Source organism: Nicotiana attenuata, chromosome 3 (genome assembly GCF_001879085.1).
Source record: "Nicotiana attenuata strain UT chromosome 3, NIATTr2, whole genome shotgun sequence".
Lineage (NCBI taxonomy): Eukaryota > Viridiplantae > Streptophyta > Magnoliopsida > Solanales > Solanaceae > Nicotiana > Nicotiana attenuata.
Window position 1 is genome coordinate 24,872,291 of NC_031991.1, and position 25,499 is coordinate 24,897,789.

General features: G+C 37.0%; 1 protein-coding gene across 1 annotated transcript in view; it reads right to left on the reverse strand.

Annotated features, from left to right (window-relative positions):
• Positions 1-22,468, reverse strand: part of LOC109223416 (callose synthase 9) — a 42,941-nt gene extending 20,473 nt beyond the window's left edge. The window contains exons 1-24 of the mRNA XM_019387717.1: positions 22,294-22,468; positions 21,504-21,699; positions 20,783-20,880; positions 20,215-20,378; positions 18,229-18,352; positions 15,868-15,975; positions 15,669-15,794; positions 8,426-8,515; positions 7,397-7,494; positions 6,792-6,909; positions 6,331-6,456; positions 5,427-5,503; positions 5,279-5,354; positions 4,397-4,519; positions 3,708-3,810; positions 3,492-3,615; positions 3,162-3,351; positions 3,008-3,060; positions 2,228-2,288; positions 2,065-2,146; positions 1,830-1,879; positions 418-504; positions 178-263; positions 50-74 (exon numbers count right to left, since the gene is read on the reverse strand). Coding sequence (XP_019243262.1) covers positions 50-74; positions 178-263; positions 418-504; positions 1,830-1,879; positions 2,065-2,146; positions 2,228-2,288; positions 3,008-3,060; positions 3,162-3,351; positions 3,492-3,615; positions 3,708-3,810; positions 4,397-4,519; positions 5,279-5,354; positions 5,427-5,503; positions 6,331-6,456; positions 6,792-6,909; positions 7,397-7,494; positions 8,426-8,515; positions 15,669-15,794; positions 15,868-15,975; positions 18,229-18,352; positions 20,215-20,378; positions 20,783-20,880; positions 21,504-21,696 — 2,382 coding nt within the window. The 5' untranslated portion in view covers positions 21,697-21,699; positions 22,294-22,468. The remainder of the gene's footprint in view (positions 1-49; positions 75-177; positions 264-417; positions 505-1,829; positions 1,880-2,064; positions 2,147-2,227; positions 2,289-3,007; positions 3,061-3,161; positions 3,352-3,491; positions 3,616-3,707; positions 3,811-4,396; positions 4,520-5,278; positions 5,355-5,426; positions 5,504-6,330; positions 6,457-6,791; positions 6,910-7,396; positions 7,495-8,425; positions 8,516-15,668; positions 15,795-15,867; positions 15,976-18,228; positions 18,353-20,214; positions 20,379-20,782; positions 20,881-21,503; positions 21,700-22,293) is intronic.

Genomic DNA, 25,499 nt, shown 5'->3' on the forward strand with positions numbered 1-25,499 from the left:
TCAGACATCAGTGACAGATTAATTACAAACAGAAAATGAATAAACTCACCAGACCAGAAGACAGAAGCAACGCCCTACAAAACAGGTGGGCATTTGGACACAGTGAGAAAAAGGTATACGAATCAAATTGACTTTGTCATTCATAAATGTTTAATTGGGTAAAATAAATGGAGACACCTATTTCGAAGAGGCACATGAAGACTGTCCATAAAAGCCTCGGGAAATTCCTCGAAACGTTTATGCATAGCATCCAACGATTGTATCTGATATCATTGTTAAGAATATTGTTAGAAAGGGGCTGACATCTGGAATACATCCACAAATTGTCAGACAATAAACCAAGGATTTGAATGGTAACATCCATTATCAAGGAGAACTATAGACACAATATATAAGTAAAATAAAAAACCAGCTTGCCTCCCCAAGACGATCTCGTGCTCCCAGAAGAAAGCCCCATATAGCCGATAAAACAGTGTAAAATAGATGAGTATCGAACAGGTAAACCTGCATTAGTAATAACAACAATAAGATGTTGACAAAAAACACTTCACAAGCACCTGTACCAGTACATTATCTGGTTGATTGCTAATTGGCAATTAGAGGAGTGACCAAAGCGTAAGTGCAAAAAAGTCACATGACCAACATACAAGCTGTTTATGTCACAAAGCCTCAATAATCCAGCTCAAACATTGTTAAAGCAAGAAACCTCCGTGAATTACTAAACGAAAAGTGACTTAAAGGGTACAACATAGAGTGCACCAGCCCAGGCACTCATCTTTGTTTGACATATTTCGACTGGAGGAGGAAAATTACATTTTGGAAGTACAGGTCACTTATTTAGTTGCATGTGCATCCGCTCACAAGCATTTAGAAGTATCACCCCACAGGATCATGGATAAGTTGATGTTAGGAAGCCCCGCCATTAGAATGAAATATCCAAAAGCAGAGAATTCATCCGAGGAAACAAATTCTAATCAATAACCAATGAAAGTATAGTGCGTCAAATTGGCGCTCAAGCCCAACACCACACTCAACTTCACCCAGCATTTGCAGGATGCAGTTCTAACCTCACAAAAAGTCCACTAGACACAACACAATTGGAAAAGTACCTATAACATACCATTAGTGAAAAAGCACCTGAGGATTGACACTCGAGCCTAAAAAGTAGCACCTCATGCCCAAACAAGGGCATGGCATTCACCAAGGTGGACAAATATTTCTCATTATTAGCACGCTTACCAGTTCTCATAGCAAAATAAAGATACTACCAATGAGGAATCCAAATAAATGCCGAAACTACAGTGTAAACTAGCACTACTTTTCCTTCTGACAAGTATAACACAAAGCATACTTGAGGAATATCTCATTATCTAAAAACCTTAAGGTGTACGAGGCAACTCAGATCATTGCTATTGGCCCTCTTAAGATTTTCCAGTAACATCCTCTTAAGATGAAGATTACTTCCCTATGAACAAATAAGTCAATCAGGCTCCCAGCAAATGCCGACGTGTATACTAGATGCATCTTAACTGAAAGTTAAAAACATGTCCAACTACAAACGTACATGCTCAAACGTATCATCTGAGATAAACAAGCATATGGCCAACGTCTTTCAATCAAGTTCAATGAAAACAACACAGTAAGCAATATCCAAAGAAGCAAAGCATAGGTGATTAAGGTAACTGCATTTAAGATCATAAGGATTCCACAGCTTGGTGCAGACATCCCTAATCTACTACTTAAGAAAAATAATCAGTGATCAGAATTAATCAACCAACAATGGAAAATATCTGATCTGCATTTACACATCAGAAGAGATTAAAACTTACGATAAAAACCGGTGCCCATAAGCTTGCAACCGTCAGTGCATTATGGTTATCTGCCAAAAGAGTAAGTAATACTTAATGGAAGTTGAGACCCTGATTAAACTCTCAATAAAGCTTGACCATACCACAGAGACTGCAGAGGTTATTAGTATACATATAAATACTGAAATCGACAAAGAATACCAGAAAGAATTTTAATTCAACCACAAAGGCATGTAACAACAACAGGGTTGCCTACTTTTAGAAACAAAATCATGCCAAGAGTAGTGCTGAATATCCATATCCAGTATAGATCTCGTCGGCTCAACCAACGGCCTAATCTGCAACATGAAATCAAAGCAAAATCAATACCTCGCCAGTAAAAGCTATAGATCGATGTCAAAAGAAAAACCAACACATACCAGAAGAAAATAGGCAAAAGCAAATTTTCCTCCCAAGACGACAAGCCAAAAAACCATATACCTACATTCAATGAAATTTGTCAGATGAGATTTCAGCACAGGCAGATAAACTGGATAAATCAGCTAAAATAGCTATCATCCACCAAACAATGTGGAGAACCCAGAAAAAAGAGTTCCACAGTAATTCACTAAACCAGAACACCTGACTAATAACCAAGATTCACAAAAAAAAAAAAAGATTCACATCACAAAGGAGTCTACTGCATAAAAGAGAGGGCTGCCTGTTCATAACAAAAGCATAAATTGGAAAGGCATGTAATTAATAATTATACGAGCAAATTTTCTTTGAAACCCGATTACAAAAAAAAAACTCACTCCTAGGAGATAGTAGTGGAACAGTGAAGAGACAGGAAGGTCATGCATTATTCTCATGCCAATTCACAAGAACAAAAAGAACTAAGGTAATGTCAAATACATACAAAATTAGCTCATGTAACCAAGAAACAAAGGATCATAGTCAAATTCATGAACTTCAAGGGCCAATTTAGCCAAAAGCGATCATTGAGTTAATAATATAATTCACAACTCTACAGGAAAGTAGACTTCCAGAAGTGCTGGTACCATTCAGATGGCCACCCCAACTCACAAAGATAGAGTTTGTCTTGATTAAGGTAAAATTAAATTCGGCTAATAAAATTGAAGTACCATTTGGCAAAGCTCTTGCTCTCTACTTTTGGCACTAGATAGTTATTCATAAGGCAGTAAAGATAAATGGATTACTTGATGAAGTCGAAAGTTCCCTCATACATGCCCCGGCCAACGTAATAGTGTTCCTTAGGACAAAAAAGGATAGCAAAATTATTATTAGAACATCTCAAACAAAGGGCAGTAAGGAATGATCATCCTTCAAAAAAATCTGATAAAAATGTGAAACCTGGTGCATCCACTTGATGAAACGAACCACGGGCCAACTATCACATCGATTTGTTAAACGATGACAAGCTGGAAACCGCAGCAGAAAGCTGACAAAAAACTGAACTCCAGCATAGATTGCAAGGACAACAGCATAAATTCTGAAGACAGTTGAGTTGGAATTTTGGTTGCTATTGTCTTCAAGAGCTTTCCTGTCATAAAATTCATGACCAAACGTTATTGCGCAATACAAAACGGGTGGGTTGCCACAAGAAGAAGAATAAAAAGAAAGGATAAGGAAGAATCAAAGTAAGAAGCTCTGTGAAGCGATAAAGAACAATAAGCTACATACACGTAAAGGAAACATATGAATACAGAAGCTATGCTGAACCAAATAAAACGAAGGAAAATCCGACTGACAGCTACGCGTCTTGATGTAGAGTATGCACCATACATCATGATAACATCCAAAACACCTGCAGATAGATAAATACTTCAGCTACAGTTAGAGTTCAATATAGGTAAATATGGACCGCTTTTGGAGAAAAGAGATGCCAGAGAAACATACTCTCGATAAGCTTCATCACAACATACGTAGGTCCTAGACTCAAAACTTCCCTTAGCGTTTTAAAGTTGAATCGCTCATTATTAAAGGCAAAGATAGTCATTCCCTGAGGATATTGGAAAGGAGCGACAAATAAATGAGTAGGGTGAAAATAGGCACTGAAGATAATTTATTGAAAGCAAAGAAATGCCAAGAAACAAAAATTCCATATCAAGCAACCAAGCTCAAGTACAGCAAATTAAATTCCTTGCTCCCATAGACACAGCAAAGTAGTACATAGCTGCTCACAACAAAAAGGGCAGCCCGGTGCACTAAGCTCCCGCTATGCGCGGGGTCCGGAGAAGAGCCCGACCATAAGGGTCTATTGTACGCAGCCTTACCCTACATTTTTGCAAGAGGTTGTTTCCACGGCTCGAACGAGTGACCTCCTAGTCACATGGCAGCAACTTTACCAGTTACGCCAAGGCTCCCCTTCTAGCTGCTCACAACATGACAAAAAAAAAAAAAACAGACGAAGGAATTGATAGAATGCATTTTTTCCATTTGAAAAGAGTAAGTGCGTTGATAGAGTGCACTCTTAATCCTCAAACAAAACCTCAAAAGGGATGAGACAAAGTAACCTGAAAAATAACAAGAAACGGCAGATTAAAGAAAAGAGGAAATATCATGGCTATCAGTGACGAGTAGCAGACCTGGAAAAACATGAAAAGAAACATCCAAAGACGATGAAAACTGTGATAAAGATGGAGAAATGTCCGGTGCTCAACAAAAGAAGTTTTTCCCCTGCGCTTGCCACCTCCAGATTTAAGAATATTCTGTAGCAGATAGGAAACGGAAGTTACAAGCTAAAAAAATTGAAACCTAAAAAATTATAAAGCAGAACTTAGCAAGAAACAAGAGGACAATGTTCCAAACTAGAGATTGGAAATACACATGAAAATCAGTAACAAATGCTTTATGTCCGCCTGTAAGTGTATTATAAGAAATTCATGGTAACCAGATTGATACTAAATTATCCACAGCCACCTAGATCTAAGACCGACTAATGCTGAGCACCGGTAACTGTAAAAAGATAATGAAAAATGATGCAAATTTTCACTCAATTGAAGATTGCAGTCAAAGTACTACACATGGAAGCAGAAATGCTGCCTTACAGAAAGAGTCAAGAGAGCTACCGAAACAGAATCAAATGTATGCAATTTCTCTTTTCAAAAAAGGGTTATATCCTGATTTATTAAAAAGGGTCAATGTGTTTCAAGAATTCTTTAAGTGAAGGTTGCATGAGCTCTGATAATGGGTAATTTAATTCACCACATTGTAGGGCTTTCAATTGAAACTACCATCCTTAATACAATTATTATTCCGTGGAGCAATGCCACTTTCTTCCTTCCAAGAAACATGAACTATATTACTTTGCAGCAGAAGGGATACAACACTTTTAAATTGTGAACATGAAGCTCTTCATTTTCATGTTATAACCTGCAAAATGATACAAATATACCTCTAGCGAGATGTAATAAAAATGGGATATCACAATGTAACATGCATAATGATACCAAGAGAAAATCTCAAACCTTTGAGGGTGTTGGATGCAGGAAGAAGGAAGAATTCTTCCGCCAAGGCCAGCCAAGCTTGAAGCAATGACGGGACCTGCAGAGCAGTGGAAGGGTCAGTGAGAAGATTGCAGAAGTGGGAGTCCTACAACCTTGGAGTAAAGCTTACCAGAAATACTCGTTAAAATCATCATAGTTTCTCCAAGCAGAATGAGGTGCTCGTCCGTTCTCATTGTTTCCAGCCTCCTGTAAGCTAACAAATCAATAAGCATCCCAAAATACACGAAAATTTTGTTTTAATCATTATTTCTGCCCTTCTCCACCCTCCAATGCCCACAATTTCGAAAGACTAAGAGTGTGAATTATTGAAAGTTAATATTAGCTGGTTCTAGTTGTTAATGTCCAGGAGGGAGAAATTTTTAAGTCTCTTAAGAATTCCACAGTACTGTGAAGCTCGTAAATATGACATGTCTGCACTATAGATCTGTTATTCTGGAAGATGCTTATTGATTAGATTCTTCAACATACAGATGGAAAGAGTAAGAAGCAACTGAAATTGGTGAAAGATCAAATCCAAAGATTTATAGATGTGTTCCAACAGCATCTTCTAAGAAAAAGAAAAAAAAGAAACCAGTGGAGGTGGAAAGGACTGCCAGAGCTTGTTATAGTAAGGGAGGTGGCAGTTTTAACCGATACACAAAGATGATTAAAAATAAGTAGGGATGACAAAACTGCATAGCCAGTCAAGAATATCAGGAAAAGATGATGGAGATAAGTGATAAGTGGGATCTGTCAAAACACACAGTACCATAAGTCAACCATTAGCATGTCAACAGAGATTTCACAACAGCAATAAATGTCCAAAAGAGTCTGTGATGCCTTTGTATGTACACTGATGATAATGTCACCACATACTATAATAATAATCAAAATCAAAAACAGGTTCGACAAGTAAGAGTATGCGTATGTATGTACATACATATTTAGTCAAATATTACATGTATGAGTGTCTCTGTCAATGATCTTTAGAAACAGAAAGTAGGCTACAACAGGGGAAAAAACAAAAAACATACCGCCGCAATGACATCATAAACAGGACATATTACTTGATCAAGAAATGACACGCCATTATCAGACATGCAGCTCTTAGCAGGCTGTGCAACCTGCTGTCGTAGTATCTCCTCCAGTTCCCTTCCCATCTGTCATGAAATTAATTGTTCCAAGCAAAGCAAAAGTAAGATCAAAACACTTGGGATGAAATAATCATAATTATGGCTTCTCTCTTCTGGCTTTTGCCCTTTCATTTTAAGAAATTTATAGTGCACCCTCTTATCCGACAATCCCACATACCCTCCCACCAAAGAGAACACCCTGGAGACAAAGGGCAAATTACACTTAAAGAGCAAACATAGAACATACTGACCTAAAGAGTACTTTAATTATCACAAGAAGAAGACAAAGGAGAATGGAGATCATCAAATTGAGAGGATTTCTAAAATGGTCAAGAGACAAAAGGTACACCAAATTGACATACATGATGGAATATGTAGCACAAGCATTCTGGAACGAATCGAATGTTAGCAGCTTCACCCCAAATTAAGAAATACAAAGAAATGAATAACAACTTCTTCTCCTTGCTAACAACATCCAAACTGCAAAAGCAGAAGCAAAGTATCAGAAACTCAGAGCACAAAATACCAGTTACAGTGTCAATGGTAGTTTTTCACTATACTAAGTGCCCGTTTGGACATAAAATTTGATGGAAGATTTTTCCACAAAAATTTCACTTTTTTCGAAATCAGCGTTTATTCATAAAATTTTCAATTTTCACTTGAAGATGCATTTTGGAAATTTTCGAAAATTTGAAAAACTGCAAAAAGTTATTTTTCAAAATTTTCACTCAAATCACTCACAAAACTTCAAAAACAACCCAAACTGAAATTTATGTCCAAACAACTCTAAATTTCAAATACCATTTTCACTTGAAAAAAAATTTCACCATTTTTTCGAATTTTACAATTCTTATGTCCAAGCGCCTACTAAGATGAAAACATTTTTCCAAGTAGAAAAACTACAGTTCTATTAAGATAAAATAATTTTACAGTGCACGCTCAAAACACGCTGAACATGAAACCTTACTTGCTCCACACAGGTGGGATGTCCAAATAGTTGCACCACTTGATATAGTTATCAAGGGACTTCAAGAAGACCTTCTGTACAGCAGCCTCATCCAATATCTGGAAGTTAGAGATACACAGATCTGGACTTAGAAATAAATTAATGAAGGTATCGATAATGTGTGACCTCTCACATCGTCTAAATAAATAAAACAGCTGAAATATTATCTCATAAAGAAGAAGAAGAATTCTTATTTCTCCAGTTCTTCCCAACCTTTGCTAAAAGACAAAGAAACAATTGGCAAGAGTTCTACACATGGCATTCAAAAGTTCAAAATAATATAAGATCATCAATTGCCAATATTATCTTGGATATTGAAATTTATCCCAGATATCGTGGTTTATTAGAGTGCCACCATTTAGTTATCAACAGCCATACCAAGACAGTGAAACTACAACATATCACAGTATCTATTGTTCTAGTTCTGTAAATAAGATAAAAGCACATGAGCAGAAAAGCAGTCCTAAACTGAATGAAAACAAACTAATCCAACAAAATTGACAAATCTCATCAGGATCATCAAGGGAATAACTTTCAAGAGACACGGATGAGAACCTTGTTACTTTTAAGTTGCCTTTAAGAATAAGGTATGATTTGCAGAAAGTAGACGACAAAATGTTCTCGAGCCACACTACAGCCAAACACCACCAAATCACAACCTACACAGCACCTTTATGTAAATTTACCATTTTAATTACAACTAAAACTACGATTTCTCACAGCTAAAACCCAGTGACCAACTACAACAACAAAGATTTCTCAAGTAAGATAAAAGAAGCATAACCAACATAGGATATGATATCAGCTCCGATTTTTACAAGTGCATTACATCTTTCCATTTAGACAAATGACTTTCTTCAATACAGCCATAGAGGGAAAATAAAACTTCTTACTGATATAAGGTTTAACAACATGAGAAAGCAAAATCATGAGATGCATCCATATCCAAATATAACTTCTATTAAAGGTTTAACATGATATAAAACCTACCGGTTCAGGTTCTACAGGAATACTAAGCCGGGTCTGCTCATTTGCAAGGAGGAGAACAATATGTTCGCGCTGATTGGAAACATTGTCTTGCTGCCAAATTAACAGAAATGTGATCACCAAAGCCATAATAGAACTGATAAAAATGAAACAAGCAACGGAAGGAAATTACAGGAAATAAGAAAAAGATGGGACAAAAGAAAAACAAAGATTAACATGTCTGTATTGCGAAATTGAAAGAAAGCAAAGAGAAATAAGAAGCAAGCAAGTATGCACCACAAAATCAAGCACACATATCATGAGCTGAAAGATACTATAGTTGCGTAAACAATAAGTATTTTTCTCCAATATGACGGTTACTTCTCAAACAAAATAGTGGAGAGAAACTAAGACCACTACTGAAATGTGAGGCAAGGATTAAGAAAACAAAAACTAGCTAAAAACTTGCTAAAATTATAGTTTCTTTTTTTTTTTCTTCAAAAAGCGCTAAAATGATATAGTTAGTTCAGCATTCAATCCAAATGACAATCCCCCAAGAACAAAATACTTCGTACACCTATATCTAATTCCTCGGTAGTATAATCCCATAAATGATCAGATTCACTATTAGTTTTTTTTTTTTATTGACAAGGTAAATTCAGATTAGTCTTTTACAGGAAGAAATTTTGATTCTTGTGGATAAGACCTATACAAATCTAGAAAATCTTGTAAAAACACTATCCTGAAGCACCAAAAGATCTATAGCGATATAGGTGCTCCTATCTGTACAAAGGCAATGTTTCCAAAAAGCGAAAAGCACAAAAAGGGTCAATGCGTTTTAAGAAAATTTCCTTAAGAAATGAGGGTTCTATAAGCTATGATAATGGGTGATTCAATATGATGAGATGCTAGATATATTCCTTTAAATCAATAACACCTTCCTCCTTTGGAGAAACATCTCTTGTACCATCCTGTGATCTCTTGCCTGCCTCTCTCTACGAAATGGATAATTTTACAGTATTGCTACCCCTATAGGCCTATGAATTTTGTAAGTTACAAGAATCGCTATTCAATAACAATTGTCACTACATACGTTTCTTATCTCAGACTAGAATTAATGAATTACCCTTTGAATTTGACTTTGACCATTCCCATCCCCATGGAAGCAACTTCAATCTAGATATTGACAGATCTAATTGCTCATTTTCTACGACAGTAATTTTTCAAATTATGAAGAACTTTTTACGGATGAAGAAAGATATGACCAAAAAAAGGAGTAAATGCCATCATGATTCGAAACTCGGCGGATAATGAGTCTGCTTCTCTATCCTTCTACATTTAAATACCAGGTAGAGTCCGAACTCATAACGTGCGCCTAATCTTACCACTAGAGCAATGCCTTAATAGCTGGCAATACCAATTAGTTGGGGTTATGTTTCAGCCATGTTCGTATGTTTGCTTTGGCTCCTATGTTTTCTAGGAGACTTTTAATCCTATCAGAGATGTATATACCAATAGAAAATATATAGAACCTCTAGAACTTCTATTTTTTATTTCTATTTTGCAGAATATTGGTCTAATCTGAGGTTAATTGCAGCGACATGATCAGTGAGGATTCATATAATCGACCCAACTTATTTGTGATTGAAGTGCATTGTTGTTGTTATTGTATATGCTTAAGAAAAATAAATAATGCAGCTGTAGTCCAGGAAAAGCGAGGAGCTATATGCATTTCAGGAGAGAGTAATCACACCCAGAATGAATTGCTTAGCAGGAGTATAGTTGGCAGCATCCCTGAAGGAATTATTGATATCCCTACTCTCTCAGAAATTCGTCACTGGACTAGTAATTCTTGGAAGCAAGAACATGGAGTCAATATTTATGAGATGGGCCAGAATCGGTTTCTCTTTGAATTCTCTTCGAAGATAACTGCTGAGCACGTCCTGAAAGGTGAATGGTTCTAGAAAATGCACAAGGTCCATCTACAATGGTGGACACCGACAGTGGGCTCTATTCCAAGTAGTGAAAAATTAAACCATGTGTGGATAAGGCTCGTTGGTCTGCCTATCCAGTTATGGTCTCATAATGTCTTCAAGGAAGTGGGCGATTATTGCGGTGGTTGGTTACAGACAGAAGAGGAGACAGAGCTCAGAAATCACTTAAAATGGGCAAGGGTAAAGGTGAGAGGGGATGGGGAATCAGTTCCGAAATCAATGAAGATGGGTTTCGAAGGGTTAATTTCAGAGGCGGATCCAGGATTTAAACTCTGTGGGTTCAACTTTTAAGATTTTTAACATTGAACCCATAATATTTTTAAAGTTATGGGTTCAAATCTATTATTTTGCAATTTTAATGAATTTTTACACATATATTTCTACTCTGCGTCGAAAGTTATGGGTTCAATTGAACCCGTAACTACCACTGTGCATCCGCCCCTGGTTAATTTATCAGATTCAGGTGTGGTGTGAGGCACCAGTTAGAACTTTCGCCGGAGAAGGAGGAGGAGAGAAGGCTTCAGACAGCTGGGCTGTAGAGGATGAGTATGCGTCAGGGAGGGGGGCTCTAGGTAAAGATGTGACAGGGCACGCGGGTTCTTCTACAGTGGCAGAGATACAAGCTGTTCCACAAATCAAAATTTTGGAATCCACACGTGACTTCTCACGTGGGAGAAAAGCTCAAGAATTGGTCCCAGTTCAGAAGTTAAGTCAGTTAAAAAGCTCCTTGGGCCCAGATTTGTTGGCCCAAAGCTTTCCAGATTTTTTAACACATGAGGGCCTCCAATATGAGCCCAGGCCCGATTCCTTTATGGAAAGTTAAATGCAAATTATGCGGCTACGATATCAGTCTCTTTAGCGATGCAGAATGTAACAGACACCAGAGATAAAGAGAGAGAAAAAAGATTCAGAAAAAGAAGGGGGTGAAGAAGAACAAAATAAGTCCAATGAAGAAAATTCCATGACAGTTTTTGAAGAATGTGGTAATTCTCTCGGAGCTCCAGAAGGAGAGCACATGCAGACAAGTGAAGGAAGCAAAGAAGTGGGCTGGGTAATTGAAGATGCACAACGAACTTACAACATGCAGAGATAGAAAAGGATCCAGAATTCGAAGCATCACTATGGGTTCATCAGAATATAATCCGGCATGGCAAAGAATTTGGAGTGGATTTACGAGGATGCGAGAAAGAAGATTTAGAGTTATTCATGAAGATTGATGAGAAGAGGCAAGCAAACAAAGAACATTCAGACATGCAGATGACAGAAACTCCAAAAAGAAAAGTTTCTAAAGAAGTAAAGAACCTAGATATTGGGAGCAAATTCAAGAGCGATGGTACCAGAAGTAGGGGGGAAGTATTATTATTCATGATCAATGAAGGTGAATATTGTCTCATGGAATGTGGGGGGGGCTAAATCGATACAGGAAAAGATTGTTGATCAAGAGTTTGATTCACAAACTGGAAAGCAGATGTTAATTGCTTCCAAGAATCCAAGGTAGAAGGGGATATTAGGGAAATTATTAAAGAACTTTGGGCAAATAGATGGGGAAAGTTTGCACAATTGGAAGCTAGTGAGACTAGAGGGGGAATTGTAGTACTTTGGAATAGCAGAATTTGGGAAGGGGAGGTCAGTAGTTTAGGTGCTTATTCAATTTCTTGTAAATTCTCTGGTAAATCTCAAGATTTTACTTGGCATTTATCTAGTGTGCATGCTCAAAACGATAGAAAAGAAAGAGAAAAATTTTGGTGGGAGTTGGCTTGTGCTAGAGGTCTTTTTGATTGGATAGGTTTTTGATCTCAGTGGACTGGAATGAAGGCTTCAGAAACATCAAACATACTACACTTCATAGAATCACATCTGATCATACACCCCCGATGCTTCAATGTGGAAATTGGGAACCTGTTAGGTCTTATTTCAAGTTTGAAAATTGGTGGCTGCAAACTGATGGTTTCAAAGAGAGAATTAAAGGATGGTGGGAGTCTTTTATCTGTGAAGGGAGACCTGATTTTATTTTAGCTTTTAAATTGAAAGCTTTGAAGGAGAAGCTTAAAGAATGGAGCAAAACCACTTAAGGAGATCTGGAATTGCAAAAAGCAAATATTGTCAATCAACTTGCAGAATTGGAAGAGTAACAGGATCAAAGGAACTTGAATGAAGAAGAAATCTACACAAAAACTACCTTATCAATGGAATTTGAGGAGATTGCTAAACAAGAGGAGGTGGCTTGGAGACAAAGATCCAGAGCTCTTTGTTGTGGAGAACGTTGTAGACATCAAAAGAGAAATAGTAACATTCTACCGGAAGTTGTGTACAGAATCAGAGGTGTGGAGACCACAAGTTAATCTTAGGGACTACCCTATGATTACCCCAAAGGAGAATCAAATGTTGCAAAGTCCATTTGGTGAAAGGAGATATGGGAAAGTGTTGAGTCATGTGCAGGGGATAAAGCTCCTGGATCGAATGGCTACTCTATGGCTTTCTTTAGCCATTGCTGGGAAGTGATTCACAATGAAGTAGTAGCGGCTGTTCAAAATTTCCATGCTCAAGGAATATCAGTCTTATTGGTAGCGTTTACAAAATCATCTCAAAGTTGCTAACAGAGAGACTCGAGAGGGTGGTGAATAAATTGGTGGATACACAACAGATGGCCTTCATAAGAGGCAGGCAAATTGTGGATGCTATTTTAATAGCAAATGAATGTGTAGATACAAGAACCAAAAGTAAAGAACCTGGAATATTATGCAAATTGGATGTTGAGAAGGCATATGATCATTTAAATTGGAAGTTCCTACTAGGTACTCTCATGAAAATGGGCTTTGGAGAGAAATGGATTAATTGGGTCAAATTTTGTATCAGCACAGTCAAATTCTACATACTAGTCAATGGTTCTCCAGCTGGATTCTTTCCTTCTCAAAGAGGTTTGAGACAATGGGATCCCTTGTCCCCTTCCTCTTTATCATAGCCATGGAAGGTCTAAATCGTATTTTAGAGACAGCTCAAATCAAAAACAACTGGATTAGGGCAGTGTTGTCAAAGACGCGCTTAAAGCGCGTTTAAGCCCTAAAGCGAGGCTCAAAACATGTTGAGCGCATCGCCTCGCTTTGAGGGCGCTTCAGTGTCGCATCAAGGCTCTAAAGCATACTTTTCCTTGTCAATGAATGTAATCCTAAAAAGGCGACACTAAACAATTGATATTCCATTTTATCGTAATTCTTTTTCAATTTTTTTTGTTTGTATGTGTTATTCATGCTTATAATTATTGGCCTTGGACTACATATAAATATTTTTACTTTTTCTCCAATTGCGCCTTTTATCATTAAAGCCCACGCTTTATTTGCGCTCTGCGCTTAAAGCCCTAATGGACCTTAGAGCTTTTTTGCGCTTTTCGCCTTTGACAGCACTGGATTAGGGGTTTCAAAGTGAGTTCCAGGGTCGGTAGCAATTTGGTGATATCTCATCTTCAATATGCGGATGATACACTGGTCTTTTGTGAAGCTGATAAGAACCAGCTGATGATGCTGAGGGTGATCTTCATTCTCTTTGAAGCCACATCTGGATTACACATTAATTGGAACAGAAGTTTTATGTATCCCGTTAGTGAGCTGGAAGATATTCATAGCTTAGCTGGAATTCTTGGAGGAAGGATTGGGGAGTTGCCAACAGTTTATTTGGGGATGCCTTTAGGGGCCAAGAGTAAGTCAAAGGGGATATGGAATGGGGTGTTAGAAAAGTGAGAGAAGAAGCTGGCAAATTGGAAAAATCAGTACATATCTTTGGGGGGTAGATTGATTCTAATTAATTATGTGCTTGATGCAATGCCTACTTATATGATGTCTCTCTTTCCCCTTCCATGCAAATGTATTGAAAAGGATAGATGCATTGCGAAGAAACTTCTTATGGCAAGGTAACAGTGAAAATAGAAAAATTCATTTGGTTAAATGGGTGTCTTTTTTAGCTAGCAAAAAGGAAGGGGGTCTTGGGATCAAGAATTTGAAAGTCCAGAACCAAAGCTTGATGATGAAATGGCTTTGGAGATTTGCAGCATAAGATCAGCCACTATGGAAACTTGTGATTAAAGAAAAATATGAGATGGAAGGAGAATGGACAACCAAAGCAATAAATAGTCCATATGGGATCAGTCTCTGGAGATCTATTAGAAATTTATGGCCTAAAATGATGATCAAGTCTAGAGTCAAAGTTGGGGATGGAATGAAGATATCCGGGAAGACAATTGGCTAGGACAAGGAGCTTCGAAACAACTTTTTTCCATACATTCATTCCCTAAATCAAAAGCAAGCAGCAACAGTTGGAGAGGTATGGGCAAACCAAGGTTGGAACCTAACCTTCAGAAGACTTCTAAAGGATAGGGAGATTGGCAGAGTAACACAGTTCTATAATACTCTGGAGCGGTTTAAAAGGATCTCAACTAGGAAAGATTGCATGATATGGCAAGGGCATAGGCAAGGAAAGTTTTCAGTTAAATCTGCCTACAAGGAGTTCAATTTTTCAAACAATCAGATTGGGTGTTGGCCATGGAAGATGGAAGATGATATGGAAAGTTAAGATTCCACACAAAGTTGCATGCTTTACATAGTTATTGGCAAAAGAAGCAGTGTTGACTCGGGATAACCTTATCAAGAGAGGTTATCAACTTTGTTCCAAGTGTTACTTATGCGGACAAGAGGCAGAGACAATAAATCATCTATTTTTACATTGTAATTGGACAACTCAGTTATGGAGGATATTCATTAGTTGGAGGGGCATCAGATGGACTATGCCAAGAAGAATATTTGAGGTACTAGCATGCTGGAACAATGAGGGTATCTCTTCTGGAGAGAAAGAGAGATGGAGGATTGTCCCTGCTTGCATTTGGTGGACAATTTGGGAAGAAAGAAATCAAAGATGTTTTGAGGGCAAGGCCAGTAGCATCCAAAAATTGAAAATGAAATGTTTGTCCTGTTCAATTTTTGGTGTAAACAAGAAGTCTTAGAAGAACCTGAATCTATTTTTGATGTATTAAAATCCTTATGAGAAGACTAAGGACTAGAAGTTTGTTTAGGTTCTTGTAAATATGGGCGACTACACACCCTTTGTGTAGTGTGTTCTCAATATACAAATATGTTACCTTCTCAACAAAATAATAATAATAATAATTACCAGAGCCAGCAGTATGAGTTTCACTTGTTGATCAGAAAGGAGTGTGGATTATGGAGCATGTAGGAAGAGACTTTGAGACAATAAAGTGAAGTTTAAAAAGCAGTCAGTAAACCAACCTGAAATCCAAAAGTGTAATGCAGAAAACCAAACAAATCAACGCTCCTTGTTGATGGTAAAGAAAAATTTCCAGGCAATTTTGGTAGGCCTCTGAAGTACTTCAGAGCTGATACTGCTGCACGTACCTGACATTTTGCTGAGTCCCATCAGAACAAATATGCAAGAGTCTTTAAGAGTGATAGGGGAAGGATGATCGACCTCAGGGAAAGACACAATAGCATTTGTAGTCGAAGTGGTGTCAAGGGGAATAATATTGTAAGCAATGTCCTCAGTCATAGCAGCATCTGTTTCCATCATGCGTTTAAGCTGCAAAGAACAAAGACACAGCACCAAAATGAGCCTTTCAGATGCATGTGGAACAAAAAGAATAAAAAGAATGAATGACTACACATGCATCAGGAGCAAGAGAAAACTATTTGAATGCACATGCATGTGGAACTGCACTAGCACGTAGAAACATTTCGTGAAACGGCCCTGAGAAATTTCATAAAAAGTTTGAGCATGTGCTCTTTAGTCTTTACCACGTTAATTTTCATGTACGGCGGGAATTTTAAAAAATGATAATACTGACCAATAATTCCAAATAAGCAGCCTCGAGATTTTTTATTTTACACCCTCTTGTAGAATGAGGACTGTTAGCAACTTGCTACTATGAATAGGGAAGAAAAATTAAATGCCTTGCACGAGTGAAATGAATACTATCATGCAGCAGGAACCAGAAAAAATTGAATGCAGAACCTATCCAGCTCATAGGCATTGGAACAAATAGATGATATACAAGTAGCTGAAAAGGCTTGAAAACCTGCTTATGGTATGAGAAAATCCAAGTTTATAAATTAATTTGCCTTGTCAAAAGAACATATATAATCTTCACTAAAAAAGTTAAGTGTTTCCCAAATCTTCACTAAAAAGTTAAGTGTTTCCCGCTCAAAGCATGGAGAGAGTACTACTGATTACTTAAAAGAGGCAATTAGTAGTTGAGTTTAGGTGTGGACTGTGGATTATACTAAAGTAGATGCCTCTGTTTTTTCTTTTTCTTTCTTGGTTCGATTTTTTTTTTTTTAAAAAAAAGGTAACGTGTCCGGTATATTCAAAAAAAAACATCAACACAAACTTTGTGCTGGAAGCCAAAATAAGCAATTACAATATGGAAAAGCAAAAATATAGTCCTTCATCTTAATCTTTTGTAGAGAGTTGGTTGTATCTTCAAAGCATCTCAGGTTCCTTTCTTTCCAAATTATCCACCAAATAGGTGTTGGGACAATTTTCCATGTGTTTTTGTCTGTGGTAAAGTCTATCTCTGTGTTCCAGCATAATAAAAGATCAGAGGTTCTCCCTGGCATTGCCCATCTAGCACCTCTGAGATTAATGAACAAATCCCATAACTGGCTGGTCACTCTACAATGAAGCAACGGATGGCTGATTGTCTCACCACATTCACATTCCCACACAGATAACATCTTGAAACAATTGGTATACCCCTCTTCCTTAGATTATCCAGAGTGAGGACAGCCTCCCTAGTTACCAACCAGGTAAAACATGCCACTTTGTAAGGCACTTTTACTTTCCATATGTGTTTCCAAGGCCATAAACTGAGTTGAAATTCCTCCCGGTTCAAATCTTTGTATGTTGAGCTGACTAATACTATGTTTTTGCCATCTGAGTGTATCTTCACCCTCCTGTAGTCCACTACATTGTTCTAGTGTTCTATAAAATTCAATCATTCTAGGCACCTCCCAATCATGTAGGAATCTTCTGAAGGTCATATTCCAACCCTATGTAGACCATAGTTCCTTCATAGTAAGCCCATGTTGTTGATTCAAAGTATAGATGTCAGGATATAGTTGTTTTAGACTTCCAATTCCCAACCAATTGTCCTCCCAAAACAATGTTTTCCTTCCATCTTTCACAATAAGATTCAGCTTATCTTTCAAGTTTGGCCACAAATTCCTTATCTTTCAGGTTTGGCCACAAATTCTAGGGTAATATTGTCACCAAAACATATTAAGAAAGGTGGACTGTAGTTATCAAAGAGAATTGTGGGATTATCACCAAGTGTGCTTAAGCCGTTTGTAACAGAACACATAAGTTACAGATGCACCAGCAATTTCACGTCATCCAAATGTTTCTTGGTAACATAACAGAAATACCTCCATCAATCGAGTATTTTATTGATAAGGCTATTCTAAGCAATTGCATGCTGCAAAATGTGACTTCTATTTCAAGGAACGTTCCCCACACAAAACTCGAAGGCCGGAAGACCTTTTCAATGAAAAGGATCATAATGAGAAATCAACAAGCCAACAAAGAGGACTCGACCAGCTATTTAGGGTAGCCCGGTGCACTAAGCTCCCGGTATGCGCAGGGTCCGGGGAAGGGCCAGACCACAAGGATCCACCGTACGCAGCCTTACCCATGCATTTCTGCAAGAGGCTGTTTCCACGGCTCAAACCCGTGACCTCCTGGTCACATGGCAGCTATTTAGGGATATAAAAGAAGTTGAACATAAAAGGCAAGCATGTGCACACTTAAATAAGTACAAGTACAAAGAGACCAAACCTCCTTGGGTATTAAGCGATCTGCTTCTTCGGGGGAAACCTCCTTGGTCAATTGTTCGAGGACATTTCCCAAAACCTTAAGAGTCGCTAAAACCTTTTTCCTTTTGACAGTCTTACGCTCCAATCTATTTCAAGGGGAAGTAGAAACATAACATGTCAACCAACTACAATAACATCTCAACAAAAGGACAAATTAATATTTTTGATAAGGGAAGTAATTTTATTAATAATGGGAAAATATCCCGTATACCAACAGTAAAAAAAGGACAAAATATATTTAAGATCTACTAAAGAAAATTTATCAACTGGGTCCAAACACAGGTAAATTGCACTCTTGGCTCCAGTCCCCCAACCCACCCCAGCTTAGCCAATAAATGAAAATAGCCATTTCTTATTTCTATCTGACGAAATTCATTCAAGGACTCTAACCTCCCGTGAAACTACATGCTATTGGATAGGAGGCTATCCCAAATTGTTAATCGTTCCACATAGGTTGAGGGAATGAAATGTTATCTCCTTATATGGTCTTGAACGATTCTCACCCGATGAGCTAACTTTTCAGGGCGAGGTAGGTCCAACATCCATTTTTTTAACATGGTAGCCAAACCCATCCATAATCTTGGTTAACCCAATGACAGGTATGTTATGTCATCCACGCTCTAAATTCTTAGCCATGGACATGAAAGGGTGTGTTAAGTGTCTCACATTAGTTGAGGGAATGGATCGTTGTTTCCTTTTATGATTTTGGGCAGTACTTACCTGAATCTCAAGGTTTATTTTCTTAACACAATCCACGCTATTCTCCCAAATGGAACATGATAAAAGATTGGATGTGTGCACTATGAGATTTCTTTTCAGAGAATATGAAGAGTAATAACTTACTATTAGAGAACTAATAAGAATGATGCGTATTCTCGGAGAACTTTTCAAGCAAGTCAACAGAAAAAACAGTAACTAAAAGATCGGCAATCAAAAATATCACAGAGACAAGTAGCTCCCTATTGTGACTCAGAAATGAAACAGAGATCAGAAAAATGTGTATCTCAAAAAACATACTACCTAGTAGACCATTCAGGCTTTTTGGCATGGTACCTGGACTAATCAGGCTTGTATACTTCCAGCATGTATGCATTATGACTATCACCTGTAGTTCTAGACTTGCATGAGGATCCCATCCCTTTATAGTGGCGGAGTAAAGATCAAGTACTATCTTTGAATAATCCAGGTCATTGACAAAGTAACCAAGTGGGAGATACACAATAATGATATACACAAAAAGGCTCCGACAAAAGATTTTGTCATGCTATATGTTGTTAACACTACTTCATACTTGCAAATGCATTAATGGTGGATTAAAATACAGAACCCTAGAAAAATAAAGTCTGACTTTCACATAACAAAAAGTTCTACTAACTTAAAGCATTAGAAAAGGGGTAAACAAAAGACACCGACCCTCAGCCCAAAAAAGCAGAAAAAGTAAGTTTCACTCTGACATAACAAAAATTGGCACATTATAAGCATTAGATGATGGGCCACCTAAGAGGTAAATTATAACATAGTGGGGAAGGAGAAACAGGGATCCTTTCAGCTTGACCAGACAGGAGAAAGAGAAATCCTTGTACTTCTTTTTTTATAGGTAAAAAGACATGTTATATAAAAAAATAAAAATAAAAAAGAGATATTCTATTACGCCTTCTTTATTCTTCGTTGACTATGGAGAGACTACAGAAGGTACAGGGACCTATCACGTCTTGCAAGCTCAAAATGTTCCATTGCTTTTCAATTCAGAAGCATCAAGAGTATTTATGGGAAACAGAAATTTCATTTGCAAGGCAAGAAGAAATGCAATTCTAAGCAGAAAGATATCATAGCTAACAATAAAGTTAAAAATGTAATTCTGACAGCTATGCAAGTGGGGTAAAATACAAGCATGGAGGTCTTCTAGAGGATAACAACTAAAGAGAAAGCTGCGAGTAACTTCACTTACTCTCCCAGATTACCACTGAAGACACCAGATTCCCTCAATTTCAGTTCCTCCTCTCGTAACTTATCCACATTATGCCTTTCTCTGTACCGTTTGTAGAACTCTTGTAAGAGAGTAATATCCTGGCTTCTATCAATGGTGCCACCCTCCCGCTTCGCTAGCTTTTGCTATAAGATTAGGCAGGAGATGGGAAGGAAGTCAGAACTTAACCAATATCTAAATAACTGTAAACACACCCTAAAACATGTAAAATTCAACTGTCAAAACTAATTTATAATGCATCAGTTATGTGGAGTTCCTGCACATCTCTAAGATTAAAAGTCCTGACACCAGGCAGGGTACAATATGAAAAATGGAAGCAATAGAGAATTGTCCAGAACTCCAACGTTACCCGATAGTAACCCAAATCAGTGAATCTCTTCAAATAGAGATACTGGCACTCAAAAGGACCAAATATTTTATGTATTCAACAGAAGAAATATTTGAATACTTCGTGAAAATCCATTTTTCCTTTTCCTCTAACAAAGTGATACATATCATGAGTACACAAAGGAAAAAATCACAGACATACCTTGATTACAGACATCAAACCAGTCTTGAACTGCAAGACACCCCTCCCCTCACTGTTAGGATCCAAACTTTGAGCCAAGGAATAGGCATGCTCACATACTGCAGAAAATTCACCAAATTGCCAACAGAGAGGCATGTTGATTAGTCCAAGCATCGACAGACTGCATATCAGCTTTCTATACCAATCAACCAACTATATCTCAATCCAAATTTAGATGAGGCCAACTATATTAACCCTTTGTATCCGTTCCACCCTATTCATGTTTCAATATTTAATAATCAAAGAATTCGTCATATTCTTACGTTGGTTACGAACCAACTACAACCCTCCTTTATCCGTGCTTGAGACCCGCCTATGCTTTGCGAAGCTCACGTAGACTGAGTTTGCATACAGCTTTTCGAGAAAACGCATAATCAGAAAGTATCTAAAGAAGTAAAACTAGGACAATCTAAAAGGTACTCCCGAAACTATAGCTATATAAATTACAAATACTACAAAAGAAAGAAGGTTTACGCTGTCATAATTCGATGCCATTACAAATGAGAGAATCTTGATCATATTTCCCCTCTAAACTTAGGTGTTCTATATTAACCAGTCATCTATCACCGAGTTGTGGATATTTTCTATTGTTCTTCAACAGAGCAACTAAAGAAATGAGCTCATTACATAATTTGTATGTCAAGCATGAAAAGTCAACAAGGCTCACGAGGAGATCACTTACATACTCTTGACACATTTGGGTCCTCGTCTTGAATCTCATCCGCGGCTCTTAGAATGTCATCTATGTCCCTGTTATTCGCGAGGGAAGATGGGACATTCGCAGAAATGCCTCCCGCCGGTCTCCCAGCGGCAGCCCTATGTCCACGTAGTGCTGCTCGCACCAACCGTTCCCACAAATCTTCCACTCGAGACATCTCCTACAAAAGCTCCAAAGGTATGCAAGAATAAGACCATTGGTACCAGTGGAAATCACGGAGAAGAAAATACAAAGAAGAAATTCCAGCATATCTAGCATATAATCCAGAATGCAAAAGGCAAAGGGAATTAAGTAAAACTCCAACATCTAAAATTTCAAGTATAAATCCATTAGCAATCTACCACCCAAAAAAAAAAAGGAAACCAAACAAATTTTAAACTCCGTCATCAATTTAACACTAGCAAAGGTAACCAAAAATAAATTGAGATAAAATAAAAGTTACAGTCACAGAGAATGTGCAGAAGCAGAAGAATAAAAGCTGGAGAATTTCAAATATGAAAACGTTTAGGCATTGCCAAAACTGGAAGAAGTAATTCCTTTACTAAACGAACTAGAACACAAATAGCTAAATCGTTCATTAAAATGCAATTAAATTCAAAAATTAACTGTGGGAAGTATAAAAACAGCAATATAACATTTTTCGAAAAAAATGCAAATACTGTGCACTAATTAAAAAATAAATAAAAACACGTAAAAACTCATGTTTTAAGGAAAATTGAAGAATGTGAAATCAGAATTATCCATGGAGGCTGACCTGGTAGGAGATCTCGCCGGGAAATCACCGGAGATAAAACCCTAAGAAGATTTGAGCTGAAGAATGAGGAATATTGAAAGGGCTTTTCTGTAAAGAGAGAGAAAATCAGTAGGTGTTTTTGTTTTTGTTTTTTTGAAATGAAAATTTTGAGAGAGGAAATCACAGGGAATATAGGAGGAGAGTGGAAAGGTGATTGACCTGGGGATGAAAAAGAAAGGTAGTTGACCGGTTTACCGGGTATAGCCAGTAGGTTTTACTGAGTCTCCCTATGTTTGCTTATTTTGAATTGGAAAGTTTTGATTAGTATAATAAAACGCGGAGAAGAAATAACGTACTATTTTGGGATTTTTTTGGGGGCCTTCGTGATTAAGGATCTGCTTTCTATCTTTTTTTCCATTTCTCTTTTGCCATAAACCTTTGTTCCAAAATATGGTAAAAATTAGTTCGATGCTATATTAGATTTTAGCTAACTTCTAAGTCGAATTTGGTAAAGTAATTATTCTTTAATGCAATGATAAAATTTGAACAAAAATACTCTCACCCAAAACATGAAATAACTTGAACAATGGATGATGGAGCTCAAAACTTTTATAAGCAAAACTCAAGCATATTGTATTGGAGTGAAAAATTCGTCTACAAAAATCCTTGGATGTTTAGTGGAGTTCAAGACTCTTTGTATGTGAACCCGCAATATAGTGTCCGGAATTTAAGCTTTTACAAGTATAAACACCAGTCTTCAGCATAATATGCTGAATTTTGCCGTAAACAACACTTGCAGTAATCACGGGCCGCTCAATGAAATTGGAGGCCTAAAGCCAAAACTTAAGAAGGTGTAAGGAAATCGTATTAGTAATGTGACAACGGTTGGACAAATAGACATGATTAATTTAGATATCAAGAAAAAATTATATGGTCTTAACAAATTTCTTTCAAGGTTTTAAGTTTTCTTTTTAGTGTTCCGCAATATAACATTGTCTAATATTCTAAAATTTTGAGTTAAATTATCAAATGTTCATATCTACTAATAAAATATTTGATAACTAGAAATAATGTAGTGTAATGAAACAAAATGTTAATGTTTTGTTAACTTAAGAAAATCTTACTAATATAAATAATTATAATTAATAAAAAATAGTTTGGGGCCTTTGTCTCTTGGGGGCCTAAAGCAGAAATTTTAATGGCCTTACCATAGAGCCACCCGTGGTAGTAATGAATGTGAACGAACTAGAGGAAAACTGATTGGTACCAATCATTACACCATATAACTCACCCCATTCACTCATCCCATTTCTAGGCACCTCAGCTTGTTCGGGTCTCATTTAGGAGACAGAGTTAAATCCTATAAGGATACGTAAAACAACAAATTGGCACAAAGAGTATATTCTTCCTAGTACATCCAGTTTCACATTTTCAGCTTATCTATCTAACAAAGGCACATACCCAATTGAGAAAAGGAATAATCTTTGGTCTATCCAAGTCAAGAAAATCAATTAATCAGTCATGGAAAATTCTGAGATTTTGCGGACACAACAAGTTATTCTCATGAATCAAACTTGATAAGGGAATCTGTACTTTCATGCTTAAAACTAAAACAACTTCAGTCAAAGGGCTTAAATATTACCACATCCTTCTCTTCTTCCTTTAGTTCATCCAGAATCACTTTTTCAGCTCTTTTCGCAAATCAGACTTCACCTCATTTTTCACTTTAAGCTCCAACTTACCGATTGCTTCTTGAACCTTAGTTTTAACTTTTTCATCATAGCAATCATAAGTTGTTGTGTAGAATGATCTCTATATACTTTTGATGCACTCAAGGCCGCCTAATTACAAAAAAAAAAAGGTTATATTACATGCTCTTTAACATTGTTAAACATAGACACAAAGAAAAAGAGCTACCATGAGAATGGAAAGCTCTGATAGAGCGGTGCTACCCTCTTCACGGGCTGCGTCTTCCGTTGGCATAGCAAATACAAAGTTGTCCGCGTAAAGTTGTTCAAAATTCAAAATTGAATTCAAAATTATTCGCGTAAAGTTGTGAACTTATTAACGAATACAATCATAGGTTTTGATTAGTATAATAACACGGAGAAGAAATAACGTACTATTTTGGGAATTTTTTAGGACCTTAGTGATTAAGGATCTGCTTTTCTATCTTTTTTCCATTTCTCTTTTGCCATAAACCTTTGTTCCAAAATATGGTAAAAATTACTTAGCTCAAAGTAACACTATAAAACAAGGAAAAACAAGCTAAGAGATATAGAGAGAAAGAGAAGAGAGATTCTTATTTCTTTCATGTATTCAAGTGTGTACAATATCACTTCTCATCTTCTATTTATAGTATTACATGGAGGTATACAAAAGAATACCATAAACATGGCATTAAGTATTTGAGATCATGTAGGAAGATCATGGGGGAGATTATGGGTATATGGGAGTTACAACCATAAGTATTGGAGTAGTGAGAGTTATGGAGATAATGGAGAAGAGTAGTGGGTGTTATAGGAGTTATGGATATCCACCATAATCTAATATTTCATAACACTCCCTTGGATGTCCATAGATAATGTGCCTCGTTAAAACCTTACTAGGAAAAAACGCTGTGGGAAAAAATCCTAGTGAAGGAAAAAGAGTACACATATCATGTAATACGCATTATTTGCTGCCTCATTAAAAAATCTTGCCAGGAAAACCCAATGGGATAAACCTTAGCTAAAGGAAAAAGAGTGCAGCGCGTGCTATACTCCCCCTGATAAAAATATCACTTGATATCTCAGAGACGATGAATTCCAATATTGTATAACAACTTCTCAATTGCTGAGGTTGGCAATGCCTTGTGAAGAAGTTTGTCAAATTATCACTTGAATAAATTTGATGAACATCGATCATGTCTGAAATAGAACTTTGGTGAAATATGCTATATTTTGTCTCCTTCAATAGTCCTTCTTTTAATTGAGCTATGCATTCAGTATCGTCTTCAATGCATTTGGAATCTTGTTGAATATCATAATATAGCAATACCTTCATGTGCAAATAGATTGTTTGAAGAACGAACTTTTAAAAAATGCTTGCATTTGCAAAACCAATAAAATATTGACAGTATTTGTTAGAATAAATAAATCAATATCAAGGATTTATTTGTGATGACCCAAAGGGTCATCTTATATTTTAGAACTCGATTCTGTGCTATTAAGCTTTTAAAATCTCAT